We start from the raw sequence: 21109 nt of genomic DNA on the forward strand, positions 1-21109 counted from the left end.
TTACTTTTAAAAAAAGATAAGGCTCAGCAGTTTATTCCCTAGGTTAGAGAAGATAACTACAAAATACTCACCAGCCAATCACTTACCTGCTGCCCTGTAATGTCACATCTCGATTTTTCATCCTGAATGAGGGTTCTGACCAGCGACTAACTGCTTCCCCTTACTGCTCTCTCCTGAAGTCTCCCTGGTTGAAGTCTCACACTCCCCCTGACTGCTCTATCTCCTGATGTCTCCCTGGTTGAAGTCTCACACTCCCCTTACTGCTCTATCTCCTGAAGTCTCACCTCCACTTTACTGCTTTATGTCCTGAAGTATCCCATGTCCCAATATTTATTTTGCTCTATGTAAATTTCTTTAAGAAACGGATTTAATTTTAGGGCTTTACATTTGCTCGTTGGCTGTGAGAATACTTTAATATGATTGGCTGTTTGGACAGCTTGATGACATCATGACAGCTTCACCCTGGGATTCTCCATTAAAAAAACACTACTATTAATTTAACTATCAGTGATTGTTATAAAAATCCATCTGGTTCGCTAATCACCTGTGGGGAAGGAAATCTGCGTACACTCCAGACCAAAGATCCACAGCAACGTGGTTGACTCTTAACTGTCCACTGAATTCAAGGACAATTAGGAATGAACAACAAATGCTGGCCTTGCCAGTGATGCCTATATCCATGATGACAAGAGAGTTAAAATTCTCCCCATTGAAATCGCTAGATCCCTCAGCAAGTCTTTTGTGGTTAGTGGCAAGCACACTTCCTTTGCCACTGATCGCAAAATCTAGGCTATTGAGAACAAACAACAGTACAGCACAGGAGCAGACCCTTCAGCTCACCAAGTTTGTGCTGACACAGATGCCTCTCTAATCTAATATTTTCTTGCCTCTATGTGGTCCATATCCCTCCATTCCGGCCTATTCATGTATCTATCCAGATGCCTCTTGGATGTTGTTATAGAATCTCCACCTTCTTCTGCAGCGCGTTCCAGGCATTCACCACCCTCTGTGTGAAAGACTTGCCCCTTACATCTCTTTTAAACATTCCCCCTCTCACTTTCAACCTATGCCTCCGAGTAATTGACCCTTCGACCTGGGAAAAAGACTGACTATCCACTCTATCCAAGCCTGTCATAATCTTGTAAACCTCTATCAGGTACTCCCTCATCCTCCGACACTCCAATGAAAACAATCCAAGTTTGTGCAACCTTTCTTCATAGTCCATATCCTCCAAACCAATCTCTTCTGCACCCTTTCCAATGCATCAACATCCTTCCAGTAGTATGGCAACCAGAATTGTACACAATACTCCAAATGCGGCCTAAACAAAGTCTTATGCAGCTGCAACATGATTTTCCAATTCTTATACTCAATGCCCTGAACAATGAAGGCCAGCATGTCATAAGCTTCTTGACCACCTTGTCCACCTGAGTTGCCACCTTCAGGGAACTGTGGATCTGCACGCCTAGATCCCTCTGTATGCTAATATTTCTAATGAGTTTGACTATTTTCGATGGTGGACATGGCAAGAGATTCACATTTATTCCACCTAACTGGAAACTGGCCTGTTCACATTAGAGCTATATAGACAAATCTAAATGGAGTCGTAGACTAATCTTTCCTGTGTTTTATCAGGTCTTAGTGTCATAATAGCACAAAAGGTGGTCATTTAGTCCATCGAGTCAATGCTAGCAATCCAGTCAGTCCTATTTCCCTGCTCTATCCCCATAGTCCTGAGTTCAATTCTCTCAGGTTCCTTTCCCCTCGTGTATTTATCTAATTGCCTTTTGAAATCATTCATCATCTCTGCTCCCACTACCCTCATAGGCAGCAAAAATGCAGATCATTACCACATGCTGTGTAAAAATGTTCTCCCTCATACCCCCCTGCATTGCTTGCCCAAAACCTGAAATCTGTGTCCCATAGACTTTATGCCATGCACTAATGGGAACAGCTTTTCTTATTTTTGGAGTGCAATTCCATAAAACAGATGGATGTTAATCAACTTACACTACAGATACAGACAAGCTCAAAATTCCCACTTTTAAAAAATGAACAAAGCAACCCCTTATCAACTTTCTTTAGCTCGAGAATTGAGAGAATTGATCTTCTCTCACATAGCAGCAACTGATTTTTATGCAAATATATTTGGTAAAAATACTTAAAGCAAGACTCACCTCTTCCATTTCCATTTTCTTCATCCTACAAAAGAATCAAAGTAAATTTAGTTAAATACAACTGTTTCAATTCTTCGATTGTAACAGTTTGAACAATTTACTAACCACCTTTGAATGGATACTCTTGGTGAATTGCTATTAACCAAATTCAATTCACTACAGGGTTCACAATTGATAAACTGGAAAATTCAAGCCAACACAGATTGAATGAGAAAGCTTTAGGGGGGAATTTTCCTGTCCTGCCTGCCACAGGAATTGTATGGGTGGGGGAGGGACGGACCATGCAAAGGTCCATTGACCTCGGATGGGATTTTCCAATTTTGGGGCAAGCGTGGCCGGAAAATCCCACCCTTTTGTCATGGCAAAATATGTAGTTCTTTTAAATTTGCCTAGTTGGCTGATAGTTTTCACTTGGCCGACAGATAATGAACTGTATCACAACTACACCCACACTTACATAGTAGACAGTAGGTAGGCAGTTAAAATTGATCAAATTACTTTGCCATAAAGAGTTACTAGGGCCTGCCACTATCGAGTAGGGGGATTTAAATAAGGTCCAAATGACTTCCCTATTCATCTTCTTCAAAACGGACCAGGATTTTAGAATTAGGACTACGTTTTTCTAAAATAATTCTGTTTTCTTGACACTTTGAATCGACCTCATAAGGAGGGGGATTTTGCATCTGCATTTGCTGCGAGTGCAAAGGGCGACATGGGCACAAAATCCCACAAGAGTCGGGAAACGAGATTCTGATTTCCCCGCCCCCTTACCGGTGACATGATGAGGTGAATCTCATATCCATACATTTTAATAAATTTCCATCTAATTAAAGGGCTTCCCAGCCACATAATTCCCCCCTCACTGAATGTTCATACCAAGTTCACAACGGCTATATGTGAGCGAGAATCAGTCAAGGGGAACAAGCCAGGGAGGTTCCCAGCTTGCCAGCTCTATCAGGCCTGCCCCACCAGAGAGACAGTATAAACCACGCCCCCCGATGTTCTTCGCACGAAGTGGCAGAAAGTCTGGTCTGAAAACTCAGCTGTGCATCTGGAGAGGTAATGTCTGTTTCCGGTCAGAGCCTGATGCTCTGACAAATTTTGGTAAAAGTCCACCAATAGAACATTTCCAGTTTTGGACAGCCCATATATCTCAGGGACCAGAACTGGTTACAGTATTTAGGGGGAAGCCCGGTAATACCACCACACAGCTTGAGCAAGACTGGTTATACCTTCTTAACGTTATGTTTACCGTCAGTTTCTGACCCCCTTCAGCATCTCCCTTTGACACTATTCATCATTTTTCTCTGAATTTAACCCAAGTGCAGGCACATTTTTCTTTTAAGACATTTAAGTTTAACAGTCTCATGAACCATATTCCCCTAATCCTATCAAAATAAGGAATTTAACAACCTAAAAACTGAACTGTGTTTGGGCCCTGCCCCTTGACATCATGAAACTTGACCAGCTGTTTCTTTTCTGACAGGGTGTGCTGAGATCTGGAGAGAATTTGTTTTTTCACCGGAACCAAGACTCTGCCAAATTCTAGTAAGATCACCTCTAACATTGCAGCTGTACCCACCGCCCTATCAGGCATTCTTCCAAATCATAATCAGTCATTGCATGAAAAAGCTTTTCCACTGGCTATCAGTTCTAATTGTGCATTTTGGTCCCTTCAACCAATGGATTTAATTTGACTCAAATTCACCCTTTTCTCCATCCTTCTACTGTTAATTTCTTAATCTTTAAACTTAATTGTTAAGAGTATTTATTATTGGGCCTATTGTCCACTAAAGTTCCCACTGCCCCAGTTATACCTTTATCAGCTCACACTTGCAGCAGCCAAGAAATGAGTGGTGGAAATGAAAAATACCATGCAGAAAATTGTGCTCTTTCGCAGTTGTGCACATTGGGATAGAGTTGAGGAGGCCTTGTTCTTTATCTAATAAACTTTGTATAAACATAGGGCAAGATTCTCCAATCTGATTTGCCTTGCCCCCACTGCCACCAAGAACAGAGAATTTGTCACTCAACCAAAACTCCATTTATTGCCACAGGACCGGAGAATCACAGCCACAGGTGAGGTTGGAGGTTTCCGGCAATACTTTCTGCTGGAATCCCAAAAATGGAAAAATTGGTGCCTTCCACATCACTGACAACCTCAACCATAATAAGCATAACACATAACTGAAAATAACAGTGGATATGTTAAGCTAATTAGAAGTTACCATTTTTCTTCTGTAAGGAATAATGCGTACATGTAAAGACTTAAAAAGATGGTGAGAGGGTTGTAAATTGTTTTGTTTAAATATGAGTTGAGAAAGTTTTGAGTCCCATAATCTGTCATCTCGAGTTATTTTGTGCAGTGTTTACCAAGCCATTTGACAGAAAAAGGTCAACTGGCTGTTTCTGCATCATTCATTCTTGCAAAAACGTTATCCAATTCCTGACAGTATCAAAATGTTCATGTAGTCTATAATTATAAAGCGAGATCAAATGGCAAAATACTGTGGCCCTGGGGTTTAATATAAACTAACGGGTCTCTTTATTGTGAGATACATGATACTGTCTGCATTATAAATATGTTCTAGTTTATTAGAATTAACGCCCTGATGAAAAGAGTGCATTGGAGCGAGTGTAGGAGATATTTATAAGAACAGTTCCACCGGATGAGAAACTTCAGTTATGAAGATAGATTGGAGAGGTTGGGACTGTTTTCCTTGGAGAGAAGGCGGCCAAGAGGAGAGTTGATAGAGATGTTCAAAATCATGAGGGGACAGAATAGTTAGGGAAAAATTGCTCCTGCTTGTGAAAGGATCAAGAACAAGAGGGCACAAATTTAAAGTGATTTGCAAAAGAAGGAAATGTGATGCAAGAAAAACCTTTGTCACATAACGAGTGGTTCGGGTCTGGAATACACTTCCTGGAGGTCTGGTAGACGCAGGTCCAATTGATGCATTCAAAAGGGCATTAGATGATTATTTGAATAGAATCAATGTACAGGTATATGGGGAAAAGGCAGGGGAATGGCACTGTCATGATACTTCTTCGGAGAGCTAGTGCAGACACGATATGCAAAATAGTCTCATTCCGCACCATAATCTGTGATTCGGTTTTCTAGTACTTGATAAAATAGGAAAATGAGATATTCTTTGGAATTTCCTTTAATAATTTAATTATTGAAAACACTTTTGTGAATAGTACACCAATATTAACATGACAATAAAAAATTCCGAGAAACCAATTATATATGGTTGAAAATACAACTGAGCCAATTTTGTGTAAAGAATGGTTCTTAACGTAGGGCACAAAGGAACCACAAAAATGCTAAGAACCAAGAAAATAACAGAGCTAAGTATAACCTGCTGTGAACTTACTGGGGGCCATTCTCTCATTCCGACCTGCTAATTTTTTGGCGGGGGGTGGTCTGCCGGTGTGGGATTGTCACTGCTGGTGGGGGAGGGGCCTGGAGATCGGGTGCTCCAGGACGGGAGGGGGGTTGGGCTGGCCCAGGAATGGTCGTGGGGGCCATGATTGGGCCGGGGGAGGGGGGGGGAGGGGGGAGAAGCAGCAGTGCGGGGGTCCCAGGCTGGCCAGCAAACTGCAGGCGGACAATGTAGAGCCACTGCGCATGCGTACAAGCTCGGAACTGTCGGACTCTGACCTGAATAGGCCCTGCCCCTGAGCGTTTAATGATATTCACAATTGTGGCCACTGCAATGCACGGAGTGTGGGAGATTCGAGTCTGAACTCCCACTGACAAAACAATCGTGATTTACAACATTTTTCCTGCAAATTCAGTACTTAGAACTTTTTTGGGAGAATCAGCCCCCATAGTTGCTCGAGTATTGTCCATCAATGAACAATACTCGAGCAACTATTCTGGTCATTATCACTTTGCTGTTTGTAGGAGTTTGCTGTGCATAAATTGACAGCTACATTTTCTACATTACCACAGTGACTACAAAACAGGTGCCAGACGGTGGCAACTAGGGGAATTTCACAGTAACTTCATTGCAATGTTAATGTAAGCCTTACTTGTGACAAATAAATAAACTTTATTGACTGCAAGGCACTTTGGGACAACCTGAGGTTGTGAACACAAATGCAAGTCTTCTTTATGTACAATGAGTAACCACTCTCAAGGTAAATTTTACCATTCAACAAAATCAGATAATGTTAACTTTGGGTGATATAATGCCAAACTATTAAAAAATCATGTTCAGATATCACTCCTCCTCCCCATTATCACACTGAAATGGAGCATTATTGTAAAGTTTGGAGTATTTTAAATTTAAGTAACTGCCTAAGCTTTACTGTAAATATAAAACATAATCATCTTTTAATTTAATGAGCTTGGTACATGTTCTCTCTGAAATGTTCCCTCTTCACAACGGGCCGAACGGTTTTCTTCCGTGCTGTATCTGTTCTATGATTCTATATTCTGCTTCTATGCAAGACAAGTTTCAGAGCTATATGCTGTTATGCAATCATGCCCTTAATAAGCAACTTGTAGTATTCAGCTCCAACACAGCCAATTAAATGTACCTGAATCAGAATAAAGCCTGCTGGTGGAAGTTGTTTGATCCTCGGTGACCTGCTGTTGAATCAGGATAGTGCGGTACACAGTCTGAGGAATTGGTAATCTTTGGAAATGCATCCTCATTTTCCATTAGTATGAACCTTTATTCTCAAGCTGGAATCTGTTAGACAGGGTTATAGATCTAGGATCCATTGGATTACTTTACTGAGCTGGGAACTGTCAAGATTGTTTTAATAACCTAGGATATGTTGGATTGCTTAATTACGCCAGAATCTGTTAGTATTGGGATCTATTGTCGAGCTGACAGCTGTGATGTTCTGGGACTGCAATGACTGGTCTCCAACAACTTTGGATAGAAAGATTGGAGAAACTGGGGCTATTGTCCTTGAAGAGAAAGTTGAAAGGAGATTTGAAAGAGGTACTCAAAATCATGAAAGGTTTACACAGAGTAAATGAGTAAAAACTGTGCCCACTGGTGGAGGGGTCGTAAACCAGAGGACACTGATTTAAGGTGACTGGCAAAAGAAATAATGGCAACTTGAGGAACAACTTTATTATTCAGTGAATGTTTAGGATCTGGAATGTACTGCATAAGAGTGTGGTGGAGGCAGATTTAATCACGGCTTTCAAAAGAGATTTGGATCATTGTCTGAAGAGGAAAAAATTGCAGGACGACAAGGAAAAGATGGGGGAGCGACACTAGATGAATTACTCTGGCACAGACATGATGAGCCCAATCGTCTCCTTTGCTGTAACAATTCTATGATTCTAAAAGCCAAAAGAAAGTATGGCAGCAGCACATTGTGGCGATATATGGATGAAGTTGATTGCAATGAAATGTTTCTTTTTCAAGCCAATGCTGATAAAGCATTGAACTCAGAACCATAGGATTATGTGCAGTGGCATCCATTCTACACAATTAGGACACATCACCTTGTGCTTTTAGAGAAGTGGACTAGTTCAAGTTCATTTGATTATTTTTCAAAATATGTTCAATTTGGACTTTTGGGTTACCTTCTCCATGCATCTTATTCTATATTCCTTACCAGCAAAACAGGAACAAATCAATGAAGCAGGATACTGCAGCTTTCTGAAAGTGACAATTCTGTCAGATCCCTGCTAAACACATGTAGTATTAAAAATTCATATATAACCTTACGCAGCATCCCTGCCAGCTTGGCTCAATGGTAACACCACATCTAAGTCAAATGTCAAGGGTTGCAAGCCCTAATGTGGAGATGCCGGCGTTGGACTGGGGTAAGCACAGTAAGAAGTCTCACAACACCAGGTTAAAGTCCAACAGGTTTATTTGGTAGCAAAAGCCACTAGCTTTTGGAGCGCTGCCCCTTCATCAGGTGAGTGGGAGTTCTATTCACAAACAGGACACATAAAGACACAAACTCAATTTGCAAAATAATGGTTGGAATGCGAGTCTTTACAGGTAATCAAGTCTTAAAGGTACAGACAATGTGAGTGGAGAGAGGGTTAAGCACAGGTTAAAGAGATGTGTATTGTCTCCAACCAGGACAGTTAGTGAGATTTTGCAAGCCTAGGCAAGTCGTGGGGATTACAGATAGTGTGACATGAAACCAAGATCCTGGTTGAGGCCATCCTCGTGTGTGCGGAACTTGGCTATCAGTTTCTGCTCAGCGATTCTGCGTTGTCGTGTGTCGTGAAGGCCGCCTTGGAGAACGCTTACCTGAAGATCAGAGGCTGAATGCCTGTGACTGCTGAAGTGTTCCCCGACTGGAAGGGAACACTCCTGCCTGATGATTGTCGAGCGGTGTTCATTCATTCGTTGTCGCAGCGTCTGCATGGTCTCCCCAATCTACCATGCCTCAGGACATCCTTTCCTGCAGCGTATCAGGTAGACAACGTTGGCCGAGTCACAAGTGTATGTACCATGTACCTGGTGGAAGGTGTTCTCACGTGAGATGATGGCATCCGTGTCGATGATCCGGCATGTCTTGCAGAGGTTGCTGTGGTAGATAGTGTGACATAAACCCAAGATCCTGGTTGAGGCCGTCATCATGTGTGCGGAACTTGGCTATCAGTTTCTGCTCAGCGATTCTGCGTTGTCGTGTGACATGAAGGCCACCTTGGAGAACGCTTACCCGAAGATCAGAGGCTGAATGCCCATGACTGCTGAAGTATTCCCCAACAGGAAGGGAACACTCCTATCTGGTGATTGTCAAGTGGTGTTCCCTTCCTGTTGGGGAACACTTCAGCAGTCACGAGCATTTAGCCTCTGATCTTCGGGTAAGTGTTCTCCAAGGCAGCCTTCACGACACACAACGCAGAATCGCTGAGCAGAAACTGATAGCCAAGTTCCACACACATGAGGACGGCCTCAACCGGGATCTTGGGTTCATGTCACACAACCTGTAACCTCCACGAGTTGCCTGGGCTTGCAAAATCTCACTAACTGTCCTGGCTGGAGACAATACACATCTCTTTAACCTGTGCTTAACGCTCTCTCCACTCACATTGTCTGTACCTTTAAGACTTGATTACCTGTAAAGACTCGCATTCCAACCATTATTTTGCAAATTGAGTTTGTGTCTATATATGCCCCGTTTGTGAACAGAACTCCCACTCACCTGATGAAGGAGCAGCGCTCCGAAAGCTTGTGGCTTGTGGTACCAAATAAACCTGTTGGACTTAACCTGGTGTTGGGAGATTGCAAGCCCTACCCAGATCTTAAACACATCTTAAATTTAAACTGATACCGCAGCACAGGAGAGAGTGCTATGTTATTGAAGGTCAGTCTTTTGGTGAATTATGGGCTTGTTCACCAATTTAGCTGATCATAAAAGATTCCTCAGAGTTATTTGAAGAGTAGAATAGTTATCCTAGTGTCTTGGTCAACAATCCTTCTTTAATCAGCACTATCAAAATAGACCAACATTGTTGTATGTTGGATCGCGTCAGCAACCTGGCTAATGTTTCAGCCGACATAACAGTGACTACACTTCAAAATTAATTAACTGTGAAGCACTTTGAAACATCCTGAGGAAATGAAGATGCAACATAAAAGGAAGATCTTTCTTACACTTAAACCAGGAAACATAAGTTAGAACTTCAACAATCATATTTTTCCTTTAATACTGATAGTATTTTGTTGAATACAAATAACAGGTTTCAGCGTTCATTTTTAACAGAGCTATTTCAGTTACAATCAGGTTTGAATGAAAAAACAAGTAGAAAGTTAAAGGTTCAATACAAACAGGGTGAGCATATTTCCTTTACATTCTCAGGAGTTGGACAGGAACATTTTCAACATATCAAACAATTCAAAAAGAGAGAATGTTGGTGAAATTAAAGGCAAACCTGTTCATATTCAATTGAAACAACTCTCTCAACCCCTTAGTATGTCTTTAAATAAACAGTTGAAATATTTGGTCCCTCTGCTAGTACTTACATTTTATCTACTTTCATCACCTTTCTTCTCTTCATCTTTCAAATTTGGCGGTGAAGCTTCTTTTCCAGCCTGTATAACACTGTCTCACATCTGTTTTATTTCTTTCATTCTTCTATTACTTAATATCCACAACTTCTTAACCTAAATCTTTCTTTTTTGCTGCTCATCTTATTCTACAATCCAACCAACACCATTCACGAAAGCCCCAGTAGCCTCACTGAAAAAACAACTGCCTGGGAGGACATGGGGGAGGGGAAGAATTCATGACCAAATTCCATTGGTAGCTATAGTTAACCACATTATTCACATGGTTTTAGCGTGTATATGTGTAATCAATTCCAAGAACGACATAGTAATCATAAAAGTTATGTTTCAGAAAAATTCAGGTACTCTCCTGTTCCAGCAGCATAAAGTTACTTGAATTAGGTCAACAAACTGATAATTGCTAATGAGATTTTTCTCACTGGTTTACAATGAACCTTTGCGTATGTGACAGTTCCAATTTTACCTCTTATTTTTTGGCAATTATTATTCTTTATGCATCAAATTCTCTTTTTTTTTAAATTGTGGCATATGGCACCACGAGCAAGAGCAGAATTTATTGCCCATTCCTCACTGCCCTTAATACTGCCCATATCAAATGGTGTAATATTTTTTAAAATTATTCATTTATTATTTTGATTAAACCTCAATGGTGGTGGTGTTGGGGTGGGGTGGTGGGGGTTTGTCCACCAGGGATTTACTTATAAAATTAGGTGAACATTTGTAAAGTTTTGCTGTAGACCTTTTACTTCCGACAGTGTAGCAATTTAAATTGGCAGGCAGGGCGTCTTAAAATTCCAAAAATCTTAACTATGAATTGGAACAAAGAAAATATTATCCTTGAAGATATATTTGACATTCATGACCAATAGTTATTTAGTTTGGGGAGGTGATCGCCTTGTGATATATTCGCTAGACCATTAATCCAGAAACTCAGCTAATGTTCTGGGGACCCGAGCTATAATCCCACCACAGCAGATGGTGGAATTTGAATTCAATAAAAAGGTCTGGAATTAAGATTCTAATGATGATCATGAAACTATTTTGATTGTCGGAAAAACCCACCTGGTTCACTAATGTCCTTTAGGGAAGGAAATCTGCCATCCTTACCTGGTCTGGCCTACGTGAGTCCAGGGCCATAGCAATGTGGTTGACTCTGCCCTCTCAAAAGGCCTGGCAAGCTATTCAGTTGTATTAATCCAAAGGCAACTAGGGATGAGCAATAAATGCTGGCCAGTCAGCAACAGCCATGTCCCACGAATGAATAAAAAAAATTAAAGATTATACTGCACCTTACAGAGTGCTTCACATCTCCATCATTCAAAACCATGATAAATATAAATCCTTTCCAATAGAACTTCTAGCAAATAAAATATACAACTTAATGACAAAAAGCCTTGAGCCAACAACTTTGCCCATTTAGTAGCCAATGTACAATTTTCTGGAAATATACACCTTTGACTTCCATATTTGCTGATGCCTCAAAACTAGATGGTAATGTGAGTTCTAGGTTTCAACTATTTGGTATACAGCAGTACTAGAGTATGGGAGTTACACTGTGTAACATTGTTCTTTGAACGCAATAGCAACATAGAGGATAGGAACAGAAGTTGGCCATTTGGCTCCTTGACCCTTCTCCGCCATTCAATTAGATCACGTCTGATCTCCTACCTCAAAGCCATTTTCCTGCACAATCACCATATCCCTTGATGTCTTTACTTTTAGAAACCTATCAATTTTTGTTTTGCATATACTCAATGATTTAGTTTATAAAACCCTCTGAGGTAGGAGATTTCTAAAAAAAAATGACTAAGTTGAATGAAGAAATTCCAAAATTTCTCCGAATCTCACACCTAAATTATCTATTCTTATTCTGAGACTGTGTCCCCTCGTTCTAGACCACAAATCCCTCCCAGGGGAATCACATTTCCTTGCTGAGCCTGTAAGAATTTTGCATGTTTCAAAGAGATTGCCTCATTGAAACTCTGGAGAATACAGTCCCAGCTTCCTCAATCTCGCTTTATAGGACAATTCGCCATCCCAAAAATCAGTCTAGTGAACCTTCATTGTACTCCCTCCATGGAAAATATATCCTTCCTTAGGCAAGGAGACCAAAACTGTACACAATACTCAACGTGGTCTCACCAAGGCTATATACAATTGCAGCAGGACATCTCCTGTACTCAATAAAGACCAAAATAGCATTTGTCTTAATTACTTGCTACACCTGCATTCTAGCTTTTAGTGACTCATGAGCAATGACACCAAGCTTTCACCATTTAAGGAATACTCTACATTTCTGCTTTACTGACCAAAGTGGATAATTTTGATTTGAGTTGATTTATTGTCACATGTATTAACATAGTGAAAAGTATTGTTTCTTGCATGCTATACAAAGCATACTGTTTGTAGAGAAGGAAATGAGAGAATGCAGAATGTAGTGCTACAGTCATAGCTAGGGTATAGAGAAAAATCAACTTAATGCAAGGTAAGTCCATTCAAAAGTCTGACAGCAGAAGGGAAGAAGCTGTTCTTGAGTCGGTTGGTACGTGACCTGACTTTTGTATCTTTTTCCCGACAGAAGAAGGTGGAAGAGAGAATGTCCGGGGTGCGTGGGGTCCTTAATTATGCTAGCTGCTTTTCCGAGACAGCGGGAAGTATAGACAGAGTCAATGGATGGAAGGCTGGTTTGCGTGATGGACTGGGCTACATTCACACTGGATAATTTCACACCTGATCACCTTATTTTTCATCTGCCATGAGGACAATTCTCCCCCAAAAATTCTAAGTGTTGAATTTGCGTAAAAACTGGAGTAAATCACTGTTTTTTTTCAGCGGGAGTTTAAAAAAAGAATCTCCCACACTCTGCACTGCAGTGCCGCAGTGGCCCCCTGTCTGCTGGCCTCCCGATTGCTGGCTAGCCCCGCAATCCTGCGGTGCCAGCCTCATCCCCCCCCACAACCATGATGAGTCCCGATCGCTGGCCTCTCTCCTTCCCCCCACCGATCCCAACTACAGAGTGGCAGCAGGATCCCCCCCCCCCCCCCCCCCCAACCCCCAACGATCGTCCTACCAGAGGCCCCTGCCCCCATCATGCCCTGCCCCATTAGGACCCGTCCCTTGGCACTGCCTCCTGGCCATTGGCACTTTGTCCTTTGGGCAGTCAGGGGTACCAGGCTGGCACTGCCAAGGTGCCAATGCCCAGAGGGCACCAGCCCCGGCACCCAACCCTCTGGGGGGAGCCTCGATTGCTCCCCATTCACTCCAGCGGAGTCAAGCCACCAGCTCCCCGCAAGTGGGGAGCTACAATAAACCCCGCTGGAGTGAAACACTCCTGGCAGGGGGGAGATGCTAGCGAGCCAGGAGACTTAAGTCCCAGGCCGCAAACGAGATTTAAAATATATGGAAATTAGGCGCTGCATTTATTATGCAGCTCCGCACCGATTTCCGGCATGGAGCTGACAGCACCAGAAATCCAGCACTGGGAGATGCGCTCAGGTCTGGGCACCCAGCGGAGGGCCCTCGAAATGGATCCCGCTGGAGTTTCCTGGCCAACTGCACTAAAAAAGCAGCACAGCGGGAAAGGAGAATCGCCTCCCCTGCCCTCCCTCCAATATTCTTGTCCACTCACTTAGCCTGTCTACATTCTCTTGAAGCCTCTTTGCATCGTCCTCAGAACTCACTACCATCGTGTTTTGAGGCATCAGCAACTTGGAAGTATTATATTTGATCCCCACATCCAAATCATTGATATAGATTGTGAATAGCTGAGGCTCAAGCACTGATCCTTGTGGTCCCCACACATCACAGGCTTCTGATGTGAGAATGGCCCATTTATTTCTACTATGCTTTCTGTTTGTTAACCTATATATTTCAGTATATTATCCCCAATCCTGTGCGTTCCAATGTTGTTTACTAACCTTGTGTTAATATTAATTGTTACAATAATTATATTAATAATTAACAACTGTTAATAAGCAAATTAAGCTAGCTGAGAAAACTTGTAAAAAATGTAGTCAGCAAATACATTTGTAAATCAGCACTGACATTAATGGATAAATTCCAACCACTCTGTTCCATTTCCAAGATATTAAACTAAATTTAGCACTAAGTGCTACAGCTTGTTATTTCTGTGTTCTCAACTCAGTTCCAGGGGCTTGAGGTCACCAGGCTGGATGTTAAGGATAAGAGCCAACGCCCTTCACAGAAGCACAATGTACGGTTTGCATCTTTCAGATAAATTTAATGCCCCTCTGGGGGTGGGACAAAGAACTATGGCAGAAACTTGGGGAAATTAAAGGATAATGAGAACAATCTTCCAAAAACATAATTGAGGTGGAGGGATAATTAATTGTGAATTTAATACATCTTTCATTTAGTGAGGATTTTACTGAAACACATCTCAAGAGAATTCGACTCTAAACATACAAAAGTTTTTCCTTTCCACTACCTGGTGGCATTCTAGACAGTTTTGTGCATATGTCAAAGTAAACCTTTCAAGGATGGAAATACAATAATTACATGAGACTCCATTTAAGATCCAGCGTTGCTCAAGAGAAAGTACAATAAGAGTATCACAAGCAAAGCCCAAGAAAAGCACAACTTTTGAAAGCAAATTAAGATAAATAAAGAAGTAATTAATGATCATGGTAAATCTCCAATTCCACCAGTTAATCTATAGCAAGGGAAAATTAATCCATATATCCTCCATACAATTCTTGTATCTGACACATCCATTATGGTCAATAGATATTGATTCCCACTTTTGTAATACCCTGGAATGGGTATTAAGGGTGCTGGTTTTATCACCGCTTGAGGTTTCCCTATCACTTGACATGTGTGACATGACCGACAAAATTTAACTACATCTTTACGCAGTCCAGGCCAATAAAATGTTTTTGTATTTTAGCTCGAGTTTTCCTTACTCCCAAATGACCTCCTACTGGTACCTCATGTTTTACTCGCAACACCCCCTTTCTATACCCTACTGGCAATACCACTTGATTGAACTTCTGCCCACTTCTGCCTGAATATGTAATGGTCTCCATTTCCTCATTAAGACTTCATTTTTAAGGTAATAACATTCTGGTATGCACTCAGATTCTTCTTCCATGTATATTTCTGATACAACTGTTTTATTTCTATATTTTTCTGTTGTAACTCTATTGATATCATCAATATCAGAGCGCATCATTATATTGTCAGAAGAAATTGGAACTAGAGGCCGCCATTCAGCCTCTCGAATCTGTTCTGCCATTTGGTAAGATATTTTAATATATTTTTTTCACCTCATCCTACTTCCCAGATATCTCCTCTGATAGTGACAAAATTTCATTAGCTCTACTTACCAACTTTGTTTGAATCAATAATACCCACCTCTGTGGCCATTTGTTTAGCCACTTTCTCAAATGAAATGAATAAAGCTTCTACATCCTTCTCATCAAACCTTGGCAATGCTTGGACATATTTGAATAGATCCCCAGCAAGCCTTTGATTACGAAGATCTTGCTCCTTCTCACTGTCCTCATCACTATTCTCAAGCTGTACCTCCTTTTACCTCCACCAATTTTAACGAACATTCATTTTTTATTGCCAGTTTCTGACATTCAAATTCTCTTTTTCTTTTTCCCTTGCCTGCAGTTCAAGCAGTTTAATTTCTTTTTGTCATTCAAACTGTTTCCATTCTTCTGCTTTTTCTGCTACATTGACCTCTCTTTCTTTTGCTTTTTCTTCTGCAATTGCATCCCTTTCTTTGGCACGCTATTCTCTCGCTTTCCTTGATTTAGAGTTTAAGCTATTTCATTTGTAATTGAATTCTAGCCATTTCCAATTATTCTGACTGCATTTCTGCCAATTTGAAATGCTGAGCTATCACCATAATTATCTCCCCTTTCCTTACGGCGTCAGGCAATATCAACTGCAATGTTTTAGCCAATTTTAAAAGCTTTGTTTTAGTCAGGTTTTGTAAACCACCTTGCGTGACGTCCTCCTCCCCCAGGAACTTCTTAGCCTCTGAAAGAGCCATTATTCCACATGGCACTCCCTATTTAAACCTGAATACAACACCTGAAAAGAAAACACCAATATGCTCACCACTCACTGTCTTTGAGTTCGATAATCTCATAATACCAAATCAATCAAGAAATATAGATTTAAATCCCACAAGAGAGAGCCCCCAGTTGTTATGGTTTAGGTCAGAAACTCCAAAGTGTTTTATGGAATCTGCCTGCATCTTGCTTTGGTGAGGATAAGCATGATAAGTTTCACTTCAGGTATGATTCAAATGACCTACTAGGGAGTTCTTATCAAATAAAGTTTATTTAAGAATATAGTTAACATGTATACTAAGAAAATTAATAAAAACTTTTATCAATTATAAACAAGAAACAAAACAACCACGATAATGCATAACCCTTAACAAATACAGTTGATGTGTTCCAATCAAACCAAAACCCTTGCCATAGACAAAATCCTTTTCACAAAACACAGCAAAGACTAATGCTCACATGATACTGGACTTGAGACCTTTGGTGGAAGTCTGCAGTTCTCTGAATAGACTCAGAACAGTTTGAAGTCAGAACAGCTTCCCAAAACATCAGGGATTTTAGGCAAGCCACCAACAGCCAATTCCCCCTTCAGAAATGCAAGACCTTGCTTTCAGCTAACCAGCAGAATTTCCGAAACTAGGGAGAGACTTCTTTTCAGCTTGATGTCCCTTCTAAAAATGTCAACTCTAACTGCAGCCAAACAGAAAATGAAACCTTACACTCACTGGAAAGGAAACAAAAACTGTCCAAAAACACATGACTGTCCTCCTAACAATGCAGGATCGTAAAACAACCCAGAGTTAAAATAAACAGACCCCCATTTAAGCTATTAGAGTAGCAATAAAAGGACATCTCCAGTCAAGCGGTAACAAATGACATCAGCTGAGGTTGTGAGTTAAGAAAACACTGAAGCTGTGTGAGCTGCAGAGATCATGATTTTTAAAAAACGTTCTTAAAGGTACACTAACGTCACAGTAAGCATACAATGTGATTATGTAAAAGGTACAAAATAATGGAAATGAGTTGCTCACTGATTTGAAGTCAATGACAGTTTGAACCTTAAGCCAAATACACATTATCAGTAGAAAAATTCAGATTAATGTTTGGATACAGTGTAGAGGTTGCGTCACCCAATTACTCTTACAAATTAAATCAGGAAGAACAATTTGAAGCTATATCACGTGTTGTAGAAAGAACGTTTCTTCTGCTTGGCAGTTTAAGTTTATTTTATTCAAGCAAATAAATAATTTTACAAATCCAATCAGTAGCAGTAATTGTCTAGACAGATTTGGTTCTATTGCAGCAATATGCCAGAACACCTCAAACATCCGTATAGTGAAAAAAATCAATCTCTGATATTTTAAGTAATCGGTAAAAGTAATAAATGCAATTGATAAGTTTAGAAAAAAAAATGGATGAAATTGTTCCAAAAGTATTACTTCTTGTTAAGCAGAGTTGCCCTAGAAACAATGCCAAGAGACTTGGATATCGGTATTCAAAATCATGAGAGGTCTGGTCTGGACAGAGTAGACAGCAGAAACTGCTCCCATTGGTGAAAGGATTGGCAAGAGTGGAGGCATGAGAGAAACCATTTTATGGAGCGCGGGCTGAAGTTTTTGAAGTATTGCCTGCAAGCGTGGTGGAGGTAGATTCAATTGTGGCTTTCAAAAGAGAATTTGATCATCATCAATAGAGAAAAGATTTTCAGGGCTACAGGGCAGTAGCACAAACTGAATTGCCCTTGTAGAGAGCCAGCAGTGGCACGGTAGACTGAATGGCCTCCTTCTGTGCTGTAATCATTCTAGGGCTCAAAAAAAAACTTTCTAGGATGTATGAAAATGGCAATATTGACTTATGCTTACAACACTGATTCCTAGACTTTGTTATTTAATGGTAAATGAACACTGGAGTCATTTCAACCTGTAACAGTCTGCTTCTGAGTGTGATCTTTCCATATTTAAATAGGATTCCTAATGTGTATTTAGTTCATGTAAATTTCACTGTGAACTGTTACAGCAAATCGATTGTTAACCCTAAGCAAAGTAACCAGATATACGCAGCTGGAGGGAAATAATTCACTCGTGGGTTGTCTGTTACACATATTCAAAGAGGAAAACAAGTGTCAACAGTATTCCGGCCTATTTAAAGCCTACTAAAATATGATGCATTAATAACCAGAACATGAAATTTACTAACTCAATGTGCATAATCAGTAGCAAGAAAAGCGTACGTTCTTAAATGTATAGGATTATTCATTTGAATGGAATATTCCCAAGTTTGTGAAGTTTGAAATTTTGGCCCAAGTATCAAGCACTAAATGAATCTTAAATATCATGTGCAAATGCTGGCATTCAATAACAAAACTACTCAGTTTCAAAGAATGAAAAGGATGATGATTGCCTTGGATTCAGAAGATAGACTTGCTGACCAAGTCTGTGGGTGTCAGCTGAGGGACTGCAGCAATTTCTTAACCCAAAATGTTCCATCTCCACAAGATTGTGGGAAATCAGCTAAGATAATAACATTCGCAATCACAAGCAGATTTCCACTTCATAACGACTTGCCTTCACTTGAATTCCAAAGCCCGTGTCATACCCAATCTTCCTGATGCAGGCTGGGTGAGACTGGAACAGCAAAGTAACTCAAGGGCTCCAGCAGTGGTGCAGCAAAGGAGGACATGCCCTCTTTTTACAGCACTAGTTGCCATAAAGCAGGTGAGTTTAAAAGGGCCATTGAAAGGGAGAAGGTAAATTTCAAGGGCAGTGATTGGAATCTGACTGAGGGTTCAGACATCAGCGGGGACGGGGGCATTCGGGTCCGGGGGGTTGTCAGGTCAGGGGGGGTGGGAAGTTGTGATGGTGTGGGGGCGTCAGGGATGTTTCATGCAGGACTCAGTTTGGGTCTTTAAAATAGCTACTCTGAAGTTTTTTTCTGCCTTCTAACACTGAGTAACTGCGAGGTTAAAACTGGTAGACCTTAGTTAGCTTTATCGGATGGTTCCCAGCCCAGCACAACTGTCCAGAGAAAGTCACAGTAAGAAGTCTCACACACCAGGTTAAAGTCCAACAGGTTTATTTGGCAGCACTAGCTTTCAGAGCCTCAAGCTCCTTCTTCAGGCGAGGACTTGTGTTCACAAACAGGGCATACAAACTCAATTTACAAGTCCTCACTCACCTGAAGAAGGAGCTTGAGACTCCGAAAGCTCGTGCTGCCAAATAAACCTGTTGGACTTTAACCTGGTGTTGTGAGACTTCTTACTGTGCTTACCCCAGTCCAACACCGGCAACTCCACATCAGAGGAAGTCAGCCCTTCCGGACAATTGCTGGGTAAACCTTTACATGAAAATCTCCAAGAGGGATTCCCCAGCGCACCTTTGGGATATCCCCCAAATGCAAGGATGTTATGGCCCATTAAAAACTTGGGTTCAGGCATACATCATCAGTCCACAAACTTTACTTCCTCTTATCAGTTGTTAAATTATGTTTTGCTATCAGTATTCCCTTTTCCCTGGCTGAGGGGTGAACAAAATCTCCCAGTCAGGCTATACCTTTCTACCACTTGGCCCTGTCAAACAGTCTGGTGGTGGTGATGGTGTGATTCTTTTATCATCTGTCCCTTACTTCTCTGGCACTTTGTCCTCGCTTGAGCATCACATCTTGTTCCATCTCTCACTGAAAATCAACTCCCAACTTAATTTTGCTATTTCAGCAGTTACTGTGTAATTGCACTTTGAGCCACTAGGTGACTCCACAGGCCCAATTTCTTCACAATCTATTTATTCATCAATGAACAATTTGCCAAAACATATTATTGTGCTGGTAAAGTCAGAATTTGATCATGTGATTCAAATGACAGCTTTTCTAGTTTATAACCAGATCACAACGTACATATGGACTGTAGCCCACTTTTGTTAGCAAAGTAAAAACACTAATTTTTAATTATTAGTGAAAAATACAGTATTTTCCCACCTCTTTCATAGAAGAGGCATACACTGATGAGATACTAACAGTGGCAGGAAGCTGAATACAATAGGCACTATGTAACTAACTTGAAACAATGGGGGCCAACCAAATGCTTAAGATTCCAGTTCCATTCCTGCTCATGTCAGCAGAGATACAAAACAGTAATGAACAAAATCCTCCTTTGTATTGGTAGAGCTGACAAAGCAAATCCACAACAACTTGCACTGATACAGCACCATCAACATGGGAAAAACCATTCAAAGGAGTGGATTTAGGAGAAGTGAGCAGAAACTTGGAGGTGACTTGTGAGGAGGTCAAAGAAAGCACAGATGATGTGGCATAAGAATTGAAAGAAAGAATTCCGGAGCAAAGATTCCAGATGGCTGAAGGTACAGCTGCCTGTCAGGAGATGCAAAAAGCCAGGTGGAAGAACAGAGACTTCTGCCATGGGGTGTATGGTTGGAATGATTAACAGTGTGAAGGAGAAGGCCAAGAAATGGATTCAAACAAGGGAAGAATCTGACATTGGGATTCTGGATCAGCAAGAACAGGGGTAACAGATGAACACAACATGTTGCATTTTAGAAAAGGGAGAAGTGACAACCTAGAGAGTGTGGCTCTCTTCACCAGAACTTTCTGATTTTCCCAGCTAATGGCTTCCAGTCCTGCCACAGCACGAAAATGCTCCAAGCAAAAGTTACCAATAATATCCACGATGACTGTGACTGTGATGTTACCTCCTTGTCCTTCTGCAGACTTTGACATACTCCACCACAGCATTTTGCTCCAACAATTCTCCATAGTCCAGCTCAGTAAGACTGGCCTCTCATGCTTCTGTTCCCAGTTGTAGTCAAACTAAATCAGTACCAGGATGGGCTTCTCCTCTCAGCCCCCGTACCTGTGTCCCTGACAGAGG

The 21109-nt window shown here is 41.1% G+C and overlaps 1 protein-coding gene across 3 annotated transcripts in view; it reads right to left on the reverse strand.

Annotated features, from left to right (window-relative positions):
* LOC144500763 (rho GTPase-activating protein 23-like) overlaps positions 1–21109 on the reverse strand; it is a 369135-nt gene that overhangs the window by 141727 nt on the left and 206299 nt on the right. The window contains exons 1-2 of one of the 3 annotated variants that reach the window (XM_078224178.1): positions 10142–10399; positions 2178–2202 (exon numbers count right to left, since the gene is read on the reverse strand). Coding sequence is in view for 1 of the 3 variants with exons in the window: in XM_078224177.1 (XP_078080303.1) it covers positions 2178–2202 (25 nt within the window). In the remaining 2 variants the exon portion in view is untranslated. Of the gene's footprint in view, positions 1–2177; positions 2203–10141; positions 10400–21109 lie in introns of those variants that run through there. The other 2 variants (XM_078224179.1, XM_078224177.1) reach the window with 2 other exon arrangements.

Source organism: Mustelus asterias, chromosome 11, assembly GCF_964213995.1.
Source record: "Mustelus asterias chromosome 11, sMusAst1.hap1.1, whole genome shotgun sequence".
NCBI classification, from domain to species: domain Eukaryota; kingdom Metazoa; phylum Chordata; class Chondrichthyes; order Carcharhiniformes; family Triakidae; genus Mustelus; species Mustelus asterias.